The sequence below is a fragment of the Epinephelus lanceolatus genome, chromosome 9, assembly GCF_041903045.1.
Source record: "Epinephelus lanceolatus isolate andai-2023 chromosome 9, ASM4190304v1, whole genome shotgun sequence".
Taxonomy (NCBI): domain Eukaryota; kingdom Metazoa; phylum Chordata; class Actinopteri; order Perciformes; family Serranidae; genus Epinephelus; species Epinephelus lanceolatus.
Genome location: NC_135742.1, coordinates 25,584,040 through 25,601,501, shown reverse-complemented (window position 1 = coordinate 25,601,501; position 17,462 = coordinate 25,584,040). Strand labels below are relative to the sequence as shown.

Below are 17,462 nucleotides of genomic sequence, written 5' to 3'. Positions count from 1 at the left end.
GACATAAAACTTGTAAAGCATGAAATAAAATTTTATATAAAACAAACATCAGTCTAGTCATATTTCTCTGAGGTATCATTCTGTACAAAACAGGTGTAATTTAATAAATCCATTGGTTTTCCACAAAACTTCCACCAGCTGATAAACTCAGAACAATTGCTTATTCTGCCCACGCCACTCAGGTCCTTTTGTTGTTCAGTTGTATTTATACAGACAAAAAACAGAAACACTGGGCAGAGATTTTGACAGAGGCAGCAGCGTTCAGGGAACTCAGTTGTCTCCGTCTCCACCAGTTTCCATCGTCTCCAGAATGCCCTCCATAACTTCTGCTTTCCTCTTCTTCTTGGTGGCCACTGACAGGGAGGATTAACAACATGGACGAAAGAAATGAATAAACAGTGCAGCTGCTTTGATTTCTGTTTGTTATTTAAACAGGTTGTGGGTTTACCGTGAAAATGTTCGGCTGTTTTCCGTCTCAGTGTCTCTACTGTGTCCTCAGCATCAGCCCACTCCAGCACAAGGCGTCTCCCGTAAAGATGGGTGCTGTGGCACAGTGCAGCAAATGCTTTCTATATAGAAGAGAGGGGCATAGCATTTATGACCATAGTAATGTTCACTTTAATGTAGCACTTGAGGACAGTAGATTTCCTAAATATATGTCTCAAAGCTTACATAATGCACAAACCTTAGCGTCCTGTTTGGTGAGGAAGTCAACAAAGCCAAAGCCTCTATGATTCCCTGAACCAGCTGCTTTCTTTGGAAGACGGACTGTCTTCAGCTCTCCAAAAGTACTGACAAAAGGAAATAAATCATAGTATTATTAAATCACCTTGCTCCAACTTTCTCCACACTTTGTGAGAATAAAAATCAGTTGTGTGTGTGTGACGGCTACCAGAAGAGTTCCCGAATTTCCCTGACAGAGGCTTGGAAGGGGACGTTCCTCACAAGGATCTTGGATCCTGTCTGTTTCTTCTCGTCTTGCCTCTTCTTGCGTGACACCTCAGTAGCTCTGCACACAGGGAAAAAACTAAGTGCTGACAACAGAAGTGAGGTTTGCATGTCAGACTGCAAGCCAAATCCTACCCCACAGATGTTTACAGTCAACATTTGAAATGTTGAAAAACTTACCAACAAGTGATATTATAATGCATATTTCAGTTGATAGAGATACTAATATTTTAAGACTGGCTGCAGTTCACTAAAGCCTTCTGATGCACATCTTACCTTATGGCTCTCTCAGAAATCTTCAGCTCTAACTGGTGATCATCCACAGAACAGTGCTAGTGAAGGGTTGAGACAAAGAACACACTTCAGCCAAAAACCAAGCTGTAGCAAAAGGCTTTTAAAGTTTCCACAAGAGAAAGGGTGGTAATGGTACCTGCAGTTGCCTCAGGGCTTTCTGTGCTGCCTCTGCTGTCTGATACTGGACAAAACCATAGCCCATGGATAACGTCTTGCCTGGAAATCAAAGCAACACTGTGAGGTGGCTGTTTAAAGAATATAAATGTTATCATATGCTCTTGTAAACCCTGGGAGGACACACAGAATACAGATGTTTTCTTCTACTAGAATCCTGTGTGTTCAACTTTTATTACATTCATAAATCAACATTTTTTCCTAAATCAAGATATACAGCGCTGGTGAATGTTTTATTTATGTATGTGGGAGAACCTACTTTAAATGTTAAATACCTGTTTTATCTTTTTTCTTGGAGATGGTGCAGGACGTGATCTTGCCACATTTGGAGAATGTCTGCAACAAATGAAGAAAACAACTTTAGTCATCCTCTGATAATTCCTTACTCAGTGTTATGAAAAGTAACTGAGGGTTAAATTTATGAATTGACCCACCTCCTGTAGTTTCTCCTCTGTCGTGCTGAAATTAAGATTCTTAATGAAAAGTGTGGAACCAGGAGCAGCTTCCTCCTCCTCCTCCTCCTCTTCTTCTTCCTCTCCATCCTTCTTCTCCTCTTTCTTTACCTGCTCTTTTTCTAATACTTAGTGGATAGATCAAAAGATAGTTTGGTTATTCCAATTAGCACTTACTAACTTGTACTTAAATTGTCTAGTATTGTATTTTTAGGAATGTGTTTGAGGGATTTTACCTGGTTCTGGTTTGGCTGCCACAAACACCCCCACAGGTGCCCACTCCAAATATAATGGAACATGATGGAACTACGGTTTTCAAAGATACAGTCAGTACAGGACAAGCTTTTAAAAAATATGATACACATGCAGGCTTTGCTACTATAAAGCTATACATACCTTGCTGTAGGCCAACCGAGTGAAGGCTCGTTTCGCCTCAGTAGGCTCGAGGAACTCGATGATGGCGGTGAGGCCTGAGGGCGGCAGCACCACCCGGCCCAAAGAGCCATGAGGTGAGAAAAGCTCCTCCAACTCTGATGCCGTCACTCCAGCTGGAAGGTTCTTCACCAGGATCACAGTTGTACTCCTCGCTGCTGCCGCCTGTGTGTCAAAGGAAACGACACGCACAGGAAACAACCTTAACCAAAGTAAGTGGATTCCAGGCACGGTTATTGTTTGAAGGCAATTTTGCAACAAATTGTTGAAAATGAGAGTTTGTATTAAACCTACCTGACTGAAGGAATCCAGACTGACACCGTTGTCTAGAAGAAACTGCCGAGTCTCCTGAACAATCTGTGTCTCACCCAGAGCCATCCTCACTGCAAGACTTCCCTTTGACTCCTACAGAGTAGGGCAAGGACCAGAGAGGTATACAGAAACTTTAAATGTGCACAGCTCAGTGTGCTTAAGGATTCACATGTTGATGTGATGGGAAAAAGTTCACACAGCCACCAGCCCTCCTTTATATTTGAATCAGAAGCAAAAACAAACACACAAAGTCACAGACCCACAGAGCTTGTTGTGAGCAGTTACACAGAGGAACTATTTTCTTTCTACAGAAATACACCCACCAACTGTATCAGCGCACAGAAGGCATGCATCTACTCATGGACAAGAGGCTTGTGACAGTGCGTGACAGTAAACATTAATGGCGTCTTCCTTGGCTGGGCTGTTATGTTATTGAGCTCAGTGGTACTAGGTAAGCTAGCAGTAGATGTGTGGATTAAGTTACAGGGTTATGATTTCTGGAAAGAGACATTGTTATGGAGTTTTTCAAATGTATTTTTTGGTACTTTGAGCATCACAAACTGATTGCCATCTAGTTCCATTATATTCATCATAAGGCAGACATATCTACAGCTGATACCTCCCAACATTCTGCAACTCACACCAAAACAACCTCTACTGATGAACAGCACTACAGGTAAGGTAACAATACACATTTTTGATTTTGGGTTGAACTGTCCCTTTAATAAAAAAAAAAAAAAATCCATATGCAGTGTTTTGGCATCTGATAAGGCTTCCAACTCATAGATCAGTTAGTCAAACTGGATTTGGAGCGTACTTCATCCTCTCACTGGTTTACTGGTTTGCATTTCCCACAGCATTGTTTTAATGCAGGGATGTTTTCAAACACTGAACACTCATTAATGCTGGAGTTGAGGAACGTGTTATGGGGAACATTCATGTAGAAGAGCATGAAGCGCTACTCACATGGTCCAAAACTTGGCTTTTTGTGGTGTTGTATTTTTCAGCAATGGCATCTGCCACTGCACTTGTGCCCAGAAACAAGGTGTTCCAGTTGTGGGAGCTGGAAGGAAACATTAAATCAGGAAGTGGGATGGGGAACAGCTCATGTATTTACTTGACACAAAAATAAAATGATTCATCCTTGTGAGTACAGTTAAAGAAGCCAGAGACACAGAGGCAGAGGGTTGATGTAATTAAAAATATACCTGGTACTTGAAGCTTTATTTTTAGCATCTCTCTGCCGTTTGTAAGATGAAGAGCCAGGACCACCAGCATCTGAAGAGTCAGCCTTTTCCTTCTTCAGTGTGGAGGGAAGCAGGTGAAGCATCCTTCCCTAAAAGTACCAGAGAATAGATGTTTCTATCTGATCTCAACATGATTTGAAATGCAAGCTGTAAGATCAAATCCAGGAGCCATTACAGGTCCTGTGGAGTAGAGAAATATCTCAAACATCTGCTGGAGATGGAATACCTGAAATATGTGTCCATCCAGCTGAGCCAGCGCTGTCACAGCATTCTCTGGTATCATGTACGTTATGAAAGCGAATCCTTTAGGTCTCTTGGTTAGATTGTCAATAGGAAAGACAATCTCAGATATAGGACCTGCAAAGATTGAAACACTATCATCATTAAGGATAAGAGTGGAAGTCTGTGTTAACTTGAGTGACATTTTTTTCTAATTTACCATGTTTAGCAAACAGTTCTTTGATCTCCTCCTCAGTGCAGGTGTAAGGAAGGTTCCTGATGAAGAGTCGACCTGACTCTGCAACATCTTCCTCCTCCTCATCCTCCTTAAGCTTCCTGGTAAAGTTTCTGTCGATTTCTTTTCCCTTTCTGTCTCTCTTGCCCTTACCCCCAGAGGCATCCACACGGAAAACCTCAATGTAACGTCCACCTTAAAACACAGACAGAAAGTTTGTCATTGCTGGCCAGAACAGTCATCGTCACAAACACAGGGTGTGGATATATCTTTTTAAGTTTATTTGCACGTATATGTATATAAAAAAGAGACAGAGAGAATCCAAAAAAGCTTGGACATCATGCAGGAGAAGTTACCTATGTAGTCTTTATTCTTCTTCAAGGCCTTTTCCACCTGTTCTTCAGAGTGCAAGTCCACATACACATAACCTGAAACACACATGTGACACCTGTGTTGATACATGGGCCTGTATACAGTCAACATAAACATAAATAGATGAAAATATTGTCAGAGTACATTATTATACTTTCAATTACAAACCTGTTCTATTTCCGCTTTCGTTCCTCCCGATCCTGACTGCTGCAGGCTTAAGCGGCGTCATGAACTCTCGGATTTGTTGCTATTGATAATAAAAAATATGTTTGTGTCATAGATGCTGAACATTAAAATATATGATGTAGAATATCGTCACTGCACCTCTGAAACCAGGAGGCTCTTATTTACTCACCTCCTTCACATTGAACGGGACTCCTCTCAGCTTCACTGTGAACTCTGTTGTTGGCTCCATCTGCAACAAAAAGGTGTGGGTGTAAACCAGAAAACAAATACTGTGCTGTATTGAACAGTGATATTTAACTAATAGATTTGTTTAAACAGTCACCTCTTGCTTGGCGGTTTTCTTCACTTTGCTCTGCTTCTTATCCTCAGGCAAAAATGAGGTTTTAACCTTTGACATGTTTTCTCTGTCGCCACTCTCATAGGCGCTGTCGCTGTGCTGCACAGGGCCATGATCTTCATCTTCATCCCCACCCTCATCATCATCATCCTCTTCTCCACTCTCCTCCATGGTGTCATCTGTTTTTGCCACCTTTGAGCGCAGGTACTCCATATCTGATAAGCCAGACTTCATTGCTTCTTTAGTGGCACCTGAAAGCAACACAATACATACACCATCAATCATGCACGCACTTTTTTCTTTCTTTGCTTTTCCATTCATAGGGTATATTTCTGAGCTTGTATTGAGAAGCATCTGTAATACAGTCATAAATGTATTCATTTCTCATAATTTGGAACACTGTAATCAGTATACCACACTTTTCCTGGTATGTATTTATCTATTTGACTGTGTAAATTGAGGATGTTGGTGACAAAAAATTTGTAAGTCAAGATTTGTTTTAATTCATAACCACCAATTGTGTCCCATTTTAGGGGCTGCACACTCCAAAGGACATGGCCCACAAACATGGACCCTTAAAAAGTCCTGGAGGTCAGACTGGACCAACTGCTCTACACGAGACCATCAAGTCAAACATTTCCAGGTTTAGAATTGAAAATTGTCCTAAAATGCCACAAAATGCGTAAATACCGCTAATAAACTGGGTATCGTGAAGAAGTTATTAACACATGATGGATAACTGACAGTAACTGGTTTATGATAAAATATAAATTAAAGACAATGTAAATCAAAACTTCAGAGGAACAGCCCCTAAACTGGGAAACATTCATCTACCTACACAAACACCACCATTACCAACCTTCATCTTCATCATCTCCTTCTTCTTCTTCCTCCTCCTCCTCCTCATCCGCATTCTCATCCTCTGACTCATCTGAATCAAAGTTGAGGTAATCATCCAAAGCAGGTTTCTTCTTGCCCTGGGTTTTCACCTGTCCACTGTCAGGTTCAGTTGTTTGCTGCATAGTGTCATTTGCCCAGGTTGGTGCTTGGCTTCGATTCTGATGTACTGACAGAAACTCCTTGAATCCCTGGTCCTCTTCCAGCTGAGACATGCAACAAGTGGACACAGGATAATAAGAAATGTCAATGTTATAACATTTAATAGGAAAAAGAATAATCAAGTATCACAGGCAGTCAATGACAAAGTTGAAGGTTTTAAATACACAACAAAATTATGTAAGTATTGACTAAGTATACCAAGTCATCTATAGTATCTTAATGTAGATCAGGACAAGAATGATGTAGAGAAGACAGTATTGAATAAAATAAACTGATGGCCTGACAAATCTGTGAAATGAACGTGCAAATAATGTCCATATCTAACACATTTTAGTCAGGCTGATTTAGAGCTGGGTAAATTTCAGCAAAATTTCTTCAATATAATTTTTGTTGGTACAAGAAAATATTGATGTCTAATAAGCAGTGCTGAGTTGGCTCCATCTTATCCATGTACAGATCATATATAGCAAACATTTAACAGCAGACAAACATTGTTGCTGACTGACACATTTACTCACATTTCCAAGTGTGCTGTTGGTTTCCTTTTTCTGTTTCTTTTTCTAAAGGAAGGAAAAAATAGAGGTTATAGAGGTGACACCGCTGCAGAACTTAAATTACCTCCATTAAGACAACTCAGTGTATTGTGGTTATCCAGACAGTAACATAGAAAATATTATAGTAGGACAAAGTTGGACATGGTGGATATGACTGTACAATATTGTTGCTTTATGGTGATCATGCAGAGGCTCTCCTGTAACTTCTCTCCTGTCATTTAGAGTGTGCAGGTACCTTTTTGCTGTCAGTGTCAGCAGGAGTGGAGGGTTTCTCCGGGGCTGAGCTCTGGCTGTGTTTGCTCCAGGCTTTTGCTTTAGTGGGGTCTCCAAAGGCCTTACACATCTCCACCTGGAATACATGACGTTAAACATGGCGTTCACAGGTGGAAAACATACCAATACCGTAAACAAGGCTCGTGATTGCAGCCATACCGTCACTCTGGACGTGTCCACGAAGCTCTTGTCGAAATGTTTCAGAGCTCTGTTCGCATCTCCCTCCGCTTTAAAACCCACGAAGCCAAACTTGCGGAACTTGCCGTCCTTGGTAAACTTCAGAGAGCAGTCTGTCACGGTGCCAAAGCCAGCAAACATCGACCTGAACCTCTCCTCCTTCATCTGCACACAAGACACACAGGTACACAGTTACATCTTCAGCGAGGCTGAAACTACACAAAATGTCTGCTCAGGTCCGGGCGGGTCACTTACCCCATTAGGGAGGTTTTTAACGATGAGTCTCGACATAGTTATAGTTGTTGTAAATCCACAAATACAGCATAAGCTACGTGTTTTAAATATATGTCAACAAACGAGCATGGACTCTCCTCTAGGACGCCATGTTGAGTGGGAGGAGCTTTCTTCTTCTTCTCTGGTTTAAGATCTGCTGCGTTCCAACCGTCGCATCATCGCCACCTGCTGGACAGGAGGGTGAAGGGCTATCATCTCTCAACCTCCCTCTGCCCCTGTTAATTACTGTAATTACTACTGTCCTTGATCAGAGGTGAATATAGAAGTGCATTCACGTAAATAGTGTTACAGCTGTACATTTAAAAGAAGGCTTACTTGTACTCTACTTGAGTAGCCTATTTTTAGCCCAAGCTCACAGGGCCGCTCATAAGGAGGACCTTTCTGGGGCCAAGCCACCACAGGGGCCCATGGAGGGCAGCAATTATCTTGTTCATCCTATATATATATAAGCACAGATAACCACATTTTATCTTGAATCAAAATATTCACTTTTAGCCTACATATTAAAACAACAAAAATAAACATTACTTTGTTTTATTTTCCAAACATGACTTCTAATTGTAACAGAGTGTTTTTTATGCTGCAATATTGCCGTTCATTGCTGTCCATGACCGGATGCACCTGGATAACTGGCAAAACAAAAGTAATCCAGAGCCCTATGCAGTCATTTGAATTTTAAATAAACCTCAAAAGCAAATTCTAAAAATAATTTGATTAATGTATCTTTAATTTTGGACAGAAAGTTTTACTAAAGCGACATTTATCATCCTAACGAATTAAAGGATTCTAGATCTATGTGTCCCTGCAAATATAAGTACTCAGCATAAGAGCCTTATTGTAAGACCTACAGGAGCTAGAAGGTGTGTGCAGACCCTGCAGGCTGCAATCAAGTCTGACTGGCCATTGACGGTGTAAAGTGGGTACTGAGTGCACATACACAAGGCTGAACTGCTGAGGGCATCCCAGGTTAAATGCAGGTCAACTTTTGTGGTTATTTTATTGACTAGTTGAGTATATGCAACGCTAAGGATCAACATCATCTGAAGAGATAAGCAGCTTTAAGGCAAGTCCTTATCTTGAGGCCTTGTCCTGTTCAGGGGGCCTGTGTCAAAACTTTATTTTAACACCTTTTTTTTTATTGTTGTTTATGTTGCAAATGTGTGAGCTGGTGCCTTTTTTTGGTAATTTATGTCTCAGAAAAACATAAATAAGAAGATTATAATGGGCCATTATAATTCCAGTTCCAGTTTAAGCACCAGTTCACATTATTCTTCTCAGTTGATTTTTCACATCACAAAGCATATTTCCTGAAATTAGGGATGTTCTTCTGGCAAAGAAAGGAATTTCAGCAAAAGAAAGAAATCTATTCTTATCCCACGTTCCTCCAGTCGTGGCTACCGTGCTTTGTTTTAATCCTATTATAAGAGTTGGGAATTTGAGCCAAATACTTACGACAGGTACTCAGACAAACAATCATTTGATTAAACATGATGCTATTTTTGAAACAGGCAACAATGAAACAACAGTTTTATGCTGTTGCGGTGCAATTAGTGCAGGTAAGTGTGTGTCAACATCTTTAACTTTTGGTTTACTTAGAGGGATTGGTTGCCACATGTATTCATACTGAAATAGTTAAGAGGGCACATGAGCTCTTTCACAGTTTTTTCTTTTAGTTTTTCATACATGTAATATTTTGGCTGTTTGAGTCATATTTAGGGCATATCAATACTTCTGAGACTCCTTCCAGCCCTGCAAATACATGCATGAGACACATTTGAACCCTTTGTTCTTCAGGTCACATGCCACACTGAAAAGTCAGTAAACAGAAATATCCGACAGCCTAAATGGCACAAAAAGTTCACTTTAGGCTTCTTCACACTGATTAGGCATCATTTTTTCATGAATTGATCTTTACTGAAAAATCTCAATGGGACACTCTTTATAAAAGTTATACAAACAGATTTTTATTGTACCAAAATTTTACATATTAAGACTTATTTCTGTAAGTGAACTTTAGAGATGTGTTTATACATCTCAAGGCAATTCAAGCCAGGCACCAGAGTTTACAGGTAACATGTCACATTTTCTACAGTGATCTGTGGACTAAAATCCTCATGGCAGATGCTCATCTTTGTAACATAAATGTTGTGAGACATAAAATAAATAACAAATGCTCGACCCCTGAGTTATGGGTTATACTTCATACTGAAGTAGATAACAGTGTCGTCCCTGCTCCGTCAGCACTGCGAGCCTTTCTGTTGTTGGATGAGTGGAACTCATTGTGGATTTCGACAAACGTTTTGTTCTTGGTTTCAGGAACAACAAAGAAAATGTAGATCGCCATCAAGGAGCAGACGGCCAAAAACACCAGGAAACAGTACTGCTGCAGCCCGATCTGTGCAAACACATTAAAATATAACACAAGTGAGTCCAACTCTCCCTCAAACATCCACAATTTTTAGTTACCTGATCTGAAATGTACCAAAATGAAGATACACTTTTTGGACACCTACCACGATAAAAGGGAAGACCAGGCCGATGAAGAAGAAACTGAACCAGTTCAAAAACCCTGCGATCATGTACGCTGCAGGCCTTGTGGTCTGCGTGAACAGCTCAGTGGTCAAGATGTTGGTTATGCCACCTTCACAGAAGAAGAAACAACAAAAGAAATCACTGTTAGTTACAATCACTGTGCAACAGCAGCTCTCAAAGAAAGACTTCAGTGGAAGGATAAAGTGAGTTACCTGGGCCTAAGCCAAAACTGAGGATAAAGGCAAATACACACACCAGGCTCAAGTATGGAACTATCGGGCTGGCATCCTGAGAGACAGAAAATCACACAAAAAGAGTGTTAGCACAAAGTATAAACTATGGTTTAAAGATCTGTTTTTTACACTGTCTGGTCTTGAGGTTAAATACCTGAAAAGAGAGTGTCAGTGTGAATAAAATGCAGCAGATGCTCATCAGTGTGTATCCTCCCGTGATGAGCACTTTCCTTCCCAGACGGTCGATGAGCATACCCTGTGAGACACACAGCATGTCACAAGACCAAAAACACTCTCCAGGCAAACTCTTTATTTTACTTTGACCTTTCATGGGGTATTGTCAGTTTTTGTTCTTGCAAATCCTGTTGTCGTGCAGCTATCCTTATTTTTTCTTTTTTCTCTAGCATGAAGAATCAGAATTGTGCAAAAGTAATGAGCATAAAAACAAGCTCCTACATACACTCATGAATCCACCCAGGGGCGTAGGTATTGTTTCAATGAAGCTGGGGATTGCAGAGCCAGAAAATTTGAGCATCAAATACATAACTTCCTGCATTCTGGTGAATTTTATGCACCATATTGTGCCTTTGCTGCATCGATTTATGGTATTTATGTCTTTGATTTTGTCAAAATAAAAGTCCTCTGCTACATTAATGCTTTTATTGGGGGACAAATGCACACGTTCAAACTACTGAGGGAGACGTGTCCCCTACGTCCACCCTGAAACCTACACCTATGCATCCACCTCTCCTTAAACAATACATGGCATCTACATGTTGCCCCTTTTTGCCAGTGGCACGAAAAAATAATTGGCTGTCCTCTGGCTTATGACCAATCTTTGCACAAAATCCTCAGCTGTGAATCCCTTTGGAAATGATGCCCCTCTTTACGTTAGGCCAATCTCATTATCACACCTCCTGTAAGCCAGTTGGCATGAACACAGACATGATCTCTATTTCAGCCTCCTACAAAAACTGTGGATGCCAAACAGTGAGGAAATTGTTGTGGACCAACAGAGCAAGCTATAGAGCTGCTGGTTGCAGCTAAAATATAAAACTCATACTTACACATGTTAAAGCTGTGATGCATTCACAGGCCCCAGTGCCAACGGTCACATATGGTATTTTATCAGCAGGAATACCAGCCTGTCTGAACAAGTAACCTGCATAGAAGTAAATCTTCAAGAAAAAAAGACAAAAAGAACATATACAAATAAATTAGAGCTTTTGCCTTAAATCATCCACTCAATCAATCACAATCATCTTTTAGTAATCTTTGGTGGTGTTCTTTGGCAATACAGGCACTGATGAATAAATTCAATGTTGTAATAAACAGCTGGACAGAGGATATTGGACGTAGGGATGGGACGATATAAAAATTTTATCCTGGTTTATGATAGAAAGCATTCACTATAAGCTGAGTGTGGTGAATTTTCTGTCACAGTCTGCGCATTTCCTTCATCCTCATGTGTCAGCTGTTTTTTCCCTCCCCTTTGTTTCTTCTAGTTGCTTGCTTGTCTCTCTATGTCTATGTATCTGGGCATGGCACTCATCAGTCCTGCTGCCAATCTGCCTGCTCACATGAAAGTCCAGTCCAGTCTCCGCCGGATTGTTCAGTCTACCTTGAGGTACTAACGATGGCCTACTTGTTGCTTATTGCTTTTTTCCTTGTGTTTTTTTTTTTTTTTTTTTTGCTTAAACCTTGTTTCTCTGCGCGTCAGATCCACACTCACTGGTCACCTGTTTGCCTGCCACTCCAGCCTGCCAACCTGTTTCCAGCTGAACAGCTGTCTGAGTTGCACTTTTGGGTCCCGTTCTCTCTTTACTATTCAACATTTTCATTATTGGCATAATCGTGAATATCATGTCCAGCAGCACACAAAGAGACTGCTGGGCAACCAACAATAAAAAGGGACTCTGCAAAAACAGACTGCAAACGAACCAGCCACAAAAAGAACAAAATATCTTGATCAAGCATCAGCATATTTCTTATCAAAGATATGATGCCATTCCAAATCGTAAAAAGGCCTGGCTTTAATCTTAATATTGTCCCATGCCTAACTGGAAGACAACAGTCATGTATCATCATGTACGTACAGCATTGATGCCATTCAGCTGTTGTGCCATGTTGAGCAGCATGATGGTGAGAAGCTGCCAGCGGACACTGCGATCAGTGAAGAGCTCCCAGGGCTTCTTGGCCTTGAAATTGGCTAAATTATTCCTCTCCTTCTCAATATCCTCCCATCCACCTTCACAGCCAACTGCACCATGCAGCTGCTTCAGAGCTGCAGACAGGGAAAACACATGACAAGCGTGGTGATTGTAGTTTTCTTCACATGCACTATTCATTGGTCCACTGAGAATCTGATCAAAAGGTTTCCTGCGTAAAACCATCTCACATTATTATTGTGTTAGCAGAATGTTCATCACATGCTTAAACTCACTGCCATGAGGACAAATGTAACTCTGTTAACTCCTGACAACAGAAGTCCACAGCCTTTTAAACCACACTGTCATGTGCACAGTCTTTGTAGGCAAAAAATAAAATCGTACAGATTTCGAAAAGGAAGTAACTTTGTAGTTGCAGTTAGTTTACCTTTCTTACATCCCTCATCATCTCCTTTGTCAATGAGCAGGTAACGCGGGCTCTCAGGGAACCAGGGCAGGATGAGGAGCTGCAGGATCGCTGGGATACATGTGGTGGAGAGCAGGATGGGCCAGTGCTCTGCTTTGCCCAGGAGCTCTCTGTGAAATCACACAGACATGTCTAAACAAAATCACAAAATAGAAATTCAATCTTGTGAACACAGATGCTGCGGATAGGTTAATTTTGAGTGAAAATCAATGTACAGTGGTGGTTAGTTGCCTCGCAGCAAGAGGGTTCAGGGTTCAAACCCTGGGGCCATTTCTGTGTGAATGGTTGCCTGTCTCTATGTGTCAGCCCTGCGATAGTCTGGTGACCTGTCCAGAGCGTAGTACGCCCCCAATTTGAGCTGGGATAGGCTCCAGCTACACCCTACGCGACCCTATATAGGATAAGTGGTTACAGATTATAAAATGCCAAACATTCACTCACTTGAGGCCGATCACTTGTCCTGCCAAGATCCCAGCAGTGAGGAAAATAGAGGTTCCCATTCCCATGGCACCACGAAATGCAGTCGGAGCTATTTCCCCCAAATACAGAGGCTGAACACAAAGGCCAATGCCTGTGAGAATAAAACACAATTAAAGCTACATTTAAGAAGCTTGACATGCAACAATCACTGGGATGTAGGAATACACTCTTTAAATGCATTTAAAAAAGTATTTACCTGCATTCAATCCTGTGAGAAGACGTCCAATGATGAGTAACTCAAATGATCCAGTAGGGTAACTCAGACCCATCAGGAGAGCAGCCAGTAATGCAAACACATTACTGGCCAACAGTGCCCCTTTCCTGGAACAGCAATATCACATTAGAACTTCACAACTGAGATATAATCTGAGAAAATAGGATCATTTGGAGAATAATACGTCACAGTATTTTCTTGTCCATACCTCCCCAGCTTCACAGACAACGTCCCACCGACTGTTGCTCCTATTAGTCCCCCAATGGTGAATATGGACACAATGGTGGACCAAAGCAGGGTGAGAACATCTGCTGATATGTCAGTTTGGTAACGCTCCCTCCAGGTTTGGTTGATGAAACTGTGCACATGCTGGAGACATGCATATATAACAGGTGAAATAAAAATGACTGATCCCTGATCTACTGTATTTAAAAGATATATTTGAGCATGCATATTAGACATCAGTGTGTCAGGATGTGTGCTGTATATTGTGTCATTAATGTGCAATAACTAACATGAGTACACAATTAACAATGCAGTGACAGATAGTAGGATTATTACCATTGTGGGTGCATTGATGACAGACACATTATATCCATACTGAAAGGTCCCCCCAATACACGCAGCACACGCAGCCAGCACAAGTGTTCTGTTTGGAAACTGCAATAAAACAGATACAAAACAAATATTTACTCAATCATGGATAAAAATCTGCATCCCATCGCACCAACAGATCCTCTTTTTTAAATCTTAAACTCTTACTTCATCATTATACACATACCTTTGGTTGCTTTTTATCTTTGATTTCTTTTATAAGCAAAGGCTGATATTCATCCGTGAATTCTGTCGGCATTTTGGCCCTCAAGTTTTGCTCAAAATAACAGAGTCCTTCACGTAACGTTTCCTCTCAGCAGGAATCTTAAATCACGACGGGAGGATGAGCTTTTCCTGAGGATGACACAAGTGATGTGTGGTCATGAAGTGACCGCGAGTTGAGGACAATCCGCTTTAATATTCCGTGTTTATCAATATTTCACGGCATCGGATCGCAAATGCACCAAGACGTGAACTCCACCTCGCTTTTATTTCTCCAAAGGACAGAAGAAGAGCACATTTAACCAATTGAAGACAAGCTGGTGCGCAAAATTGGTCTAAACTGGCTGCTGAGAGACAAACAGTGGTGCAGACCTCATTCAGTATCTTATGAGATCTATGGGGAGTAAAAGCACGAGTCTCACAAAAACCTGAGTTTTTTGGGTTTTGTTTTGTTTTCTCCAGTAACAATATTTTAAAAATATTTTGTTCTTTTCCCCACACATTTAGTCTACATGCCATGATGTATGTGAGGATGCTACACATGATTGTATTGCAGCCCTAGAGCACTGTTAAACACAGGAGAGGGACTTGTGTGTTATTTATTTTGGGAGGACCAAACTAATTTAAATAGTTGTATTTTGCATTTTCTTTTGTTTTTGCACCACAGATTCCAGATTTTTAAAGAAAACATGCCAGGTTTGAAGGCATGTTGTCTGTAAAAATCACCCAAATTACAACTTTTATAACAAGAAATTGTAAAAACAGAAATACTTGGATTTTCAAATTTTCCAGCGGTCCTTGGACGCATCATGTGCTACGAACACTTCAGTTAGAAAAAAACACATAGCCAAATCTGAGCTTAATATAATGATTTTTCATCAAAATCACACATGTCTCTCTTAAAAATTGGCCAAAAATAAACCAGCACTAACCAGCAAACACCACAAGAGTTAAAAACCAAACTCCAGAATTTTGTCTTCAATGTTTAACTGTCACACATCAAAGGATACACTTTCAAAATCTAATAACTAATTTGTGGTGGAGGAAGGGTCATGCATTTTCTGCCAGTCACTCAGTGATGCTCAAGGAAAAATATTTGTAGCTTATAAAAACAAAGTCACACTGCAGCACCCCATCTTCTGATAAGTAAAGAGCAGTCCCTAAATAGGCTATATCTGTGAATCAACATGGGCCTGGAAGATGTGCAGATGTAAAAAGGCTGAGAGTATAAGAATTTATGTACTGTAATAATTTGATAATATAGGCTACAATCAGCAGTAAACAAAGTGTTGACTCCCCCTGTGCTTCATACTTCAGAGGAGCACTCAGTGAAGTGATGTGAACATTTACAGCAGCTACATTCTGTCTGAATGATCATTTAAAAAGGTTAATGGATAAACTGGACAGAGGTTTCTCTGCTTAAAGGTTACATCTTAATGTTGTTATAGTCAAATATTAAGGGCATGGATCATTTTTATTGCAGGCTATATTTTGGCATCACTATCTAAGACACGATTGATTGTAGGCTATGTGAGAAACCTATATGTGTTAACGGATTACTTGTATTCACAACTGCCTTAATACAAAGCACAGCACAAAGGATCAGCAGCAACCAGAGAGTTTTCACAATCTGGCAACCCAAAACTTGTTCTTGATCTGCAAAGCATGAAATATATTGTTTTATCATTTCATATTGAAAAGATTTATTAACAATTAATAAACCATTTGTTACACTTTTAACCCCTTTATAAAGAGTGCCTTTAATGATATATGGACTACATTTGATTACATTTACATTTCTTCACTCTGATTTGTGCACTGCTCATTATTAATTTAAGCATCATGCAATGAGTATAACAATAAACAAATAAGAAATAAACCCCAACATCTGTTGGGCAGATGGCTTTCCAGGCACACTCTGCTCCACAAAGACAACATGGTGTTACGAAAATTTGCACAGAGGGTTGATTTGAACTCACCTTTCTCTTTGATTGTGCAGGCTCCTCACTGAAGTTCATTTTGGAAGCTGCTGTAAAATAATGTTTGCATGAAGCGTTTATAATGGATGTTCCACTTCAGCCGAAGCACTTACATAACTGCAGCCTATTGTGGGGGGGGACTCATTAACTCCTTAAAGCACATTCCTGCCTCATGCTGAGGCTAAAGGGGGGGATTGCTGACCCAAATACAGAAATATTATTCACCCTTTGTTGTCTAAATAAAATGAATGGGACACTTGATGTACCCAGTTCTTACTCTACATATAGGCATGACCCCAAAGAGTTCTGCATTCATATGCCTAAAGACTGTGATCAGTAGAGCACTGGAGACTGAAAGAGCACCTTTGATTCATACAGCTGTCTAGAAAGAGCATTTTCAGTAGTTTAAAATAATATTCTGTTGAATATATTGTGATTACTGAAAGAGGAACTACAATAACAAGTTATTATCATATTTAAAAATACATGTATGACCATATAAATATCCTGTTTTAAGTGCTTTCCCATCATAGTTATTGTCAAGTCATAGAAAAATACTATAAGAAATCACCAAATCATCAAATCATGTTGAGTAACTTTAGGTCTTATAAAGAAAAACTACAGTTTATATTTTCAGCATCAATTTCTGCCAATATCACCCCATAAGCACTATCAGGGTTTTTGAGGGCATGCCGTTCTGCATGCATGACCCCAAGAATGGAGTAGTCTACCAGCCAAAAACTTTTAATCCTGCAAGAGCCGTTGAAAATGTGGTCATGCCAGCACCTGGCCATTTGAGCTTTAAAGTAAAAATCCACCCCAAAATAGAGTTAACACATTATTCCCCATTCCCACTTCTGTTGTCCCCCTGAAAAATGCTCAGTTAAGTTTTGTGGGCAGCAGGCAGTGTGTGGCAATGAGCTGCTCCACAGACACCAGATAAAAGAAACACTCATGTGACTGTAGCAGCTCCAGGAACACTGTGTGATTCACAGCTAGAAGCCCTCAG

General features: G+C 40.5%; 2 protein-coding genes across 4 annotated transcripts; both read right to left on the bottom strand.

The window, feature by feature from the left end:
- Positions 1–10: 10 nt before the first annotated feature.
- On the bottom strand, positions 11–7,674 carry rbm19 (RNA binding motif protein 19). Its single transcript, XM_033619784.2, has 24 exons — positions 7,527–7,674; positions 7,254–7,436; positions 7,057–7,170; positions 6,786–6,827; positions 6,068–6,311; positions 5,194–5,459; positions 5,041–5,100; positions 4,854–4,932; positions 4,670–4,741; positions 4,299–4,508; positions 4,086–4,216; positions 3,821–3,948; positions 3,579–3,675; positions 2,595–2,705; positions 2,265–2,465; positions 2,105–2,174; positions 1,851–1,996; positions 1,692–1,752; positions 1,379–1,458; positions 1,225–1,280; positions 893–1,009; positions 686–791; positions 449–569; positions 11–353 (listed from the first exon to the last, which is right to left on the bottom strand). Exons 1-24 carry the CDS (start codon positions 7,560–7,562, stop codon positions 271–273), a joined length of 2,814 nt encoding a protein of 937 aa, XP_033475675.1. The 5' UTR covers positions 7,563–7,674; the 3' UTR covers positions 11–270.
- A 1,835-nt stretch (positions 7,675–9,509) lies between these two features.
- On the bottom strand, positions 9,510–16,588 carry slc2a11b (solute carrier family 2 member 11b). 3 transcript variants are annotated; one of them, XM_078171092.1, is made up of 13 exons: positions 16,454–16,546; positions 14,440–14,606; positions 14,220–14,318; positions 13,867–14,027; positions 13,641–13,765; positions 13,406–13,535; positions 12,926–13,074; positions 12,427–12,614; positions 11,398–11,508; positions 10,485–10,586; positions 10,310–10,385; positions 10,079–10,206; positions 9,510–9,960 (listed from the first exon to the last, which is right to left on the bottom strand). In XM_078171092.1, exons 2-13 carry the CDS (start codon positions 14,509–14,511, stop codon positions 9,766–9,768), a joined length of 1,536 nt encoding a protein of 511 aa, XP_078027218.1. In that variant the 5' UTR covers positions 14,512–14,606; positions 16,454–16,546; the 3' UTR covers positions 9,510–9,765. The 3 variants fall into 3 exon arrangements, with proteins under 3 accessions (XP_078027218.1, XP_033476131.1, XP_078027217.1); XM_033620240.2 differs by lacking the exon at positions 14,440–14,606 and having other exon boundaries at positions 16,454–16,588; XM_078171091.1 differs by lacking the exon at positions 16,454–16,546 and having other exon boundaries at positions 14,440–14,748.
- Between the last annotated feature and the right edge of the window lie 874 nt (positions 16,589–17,462).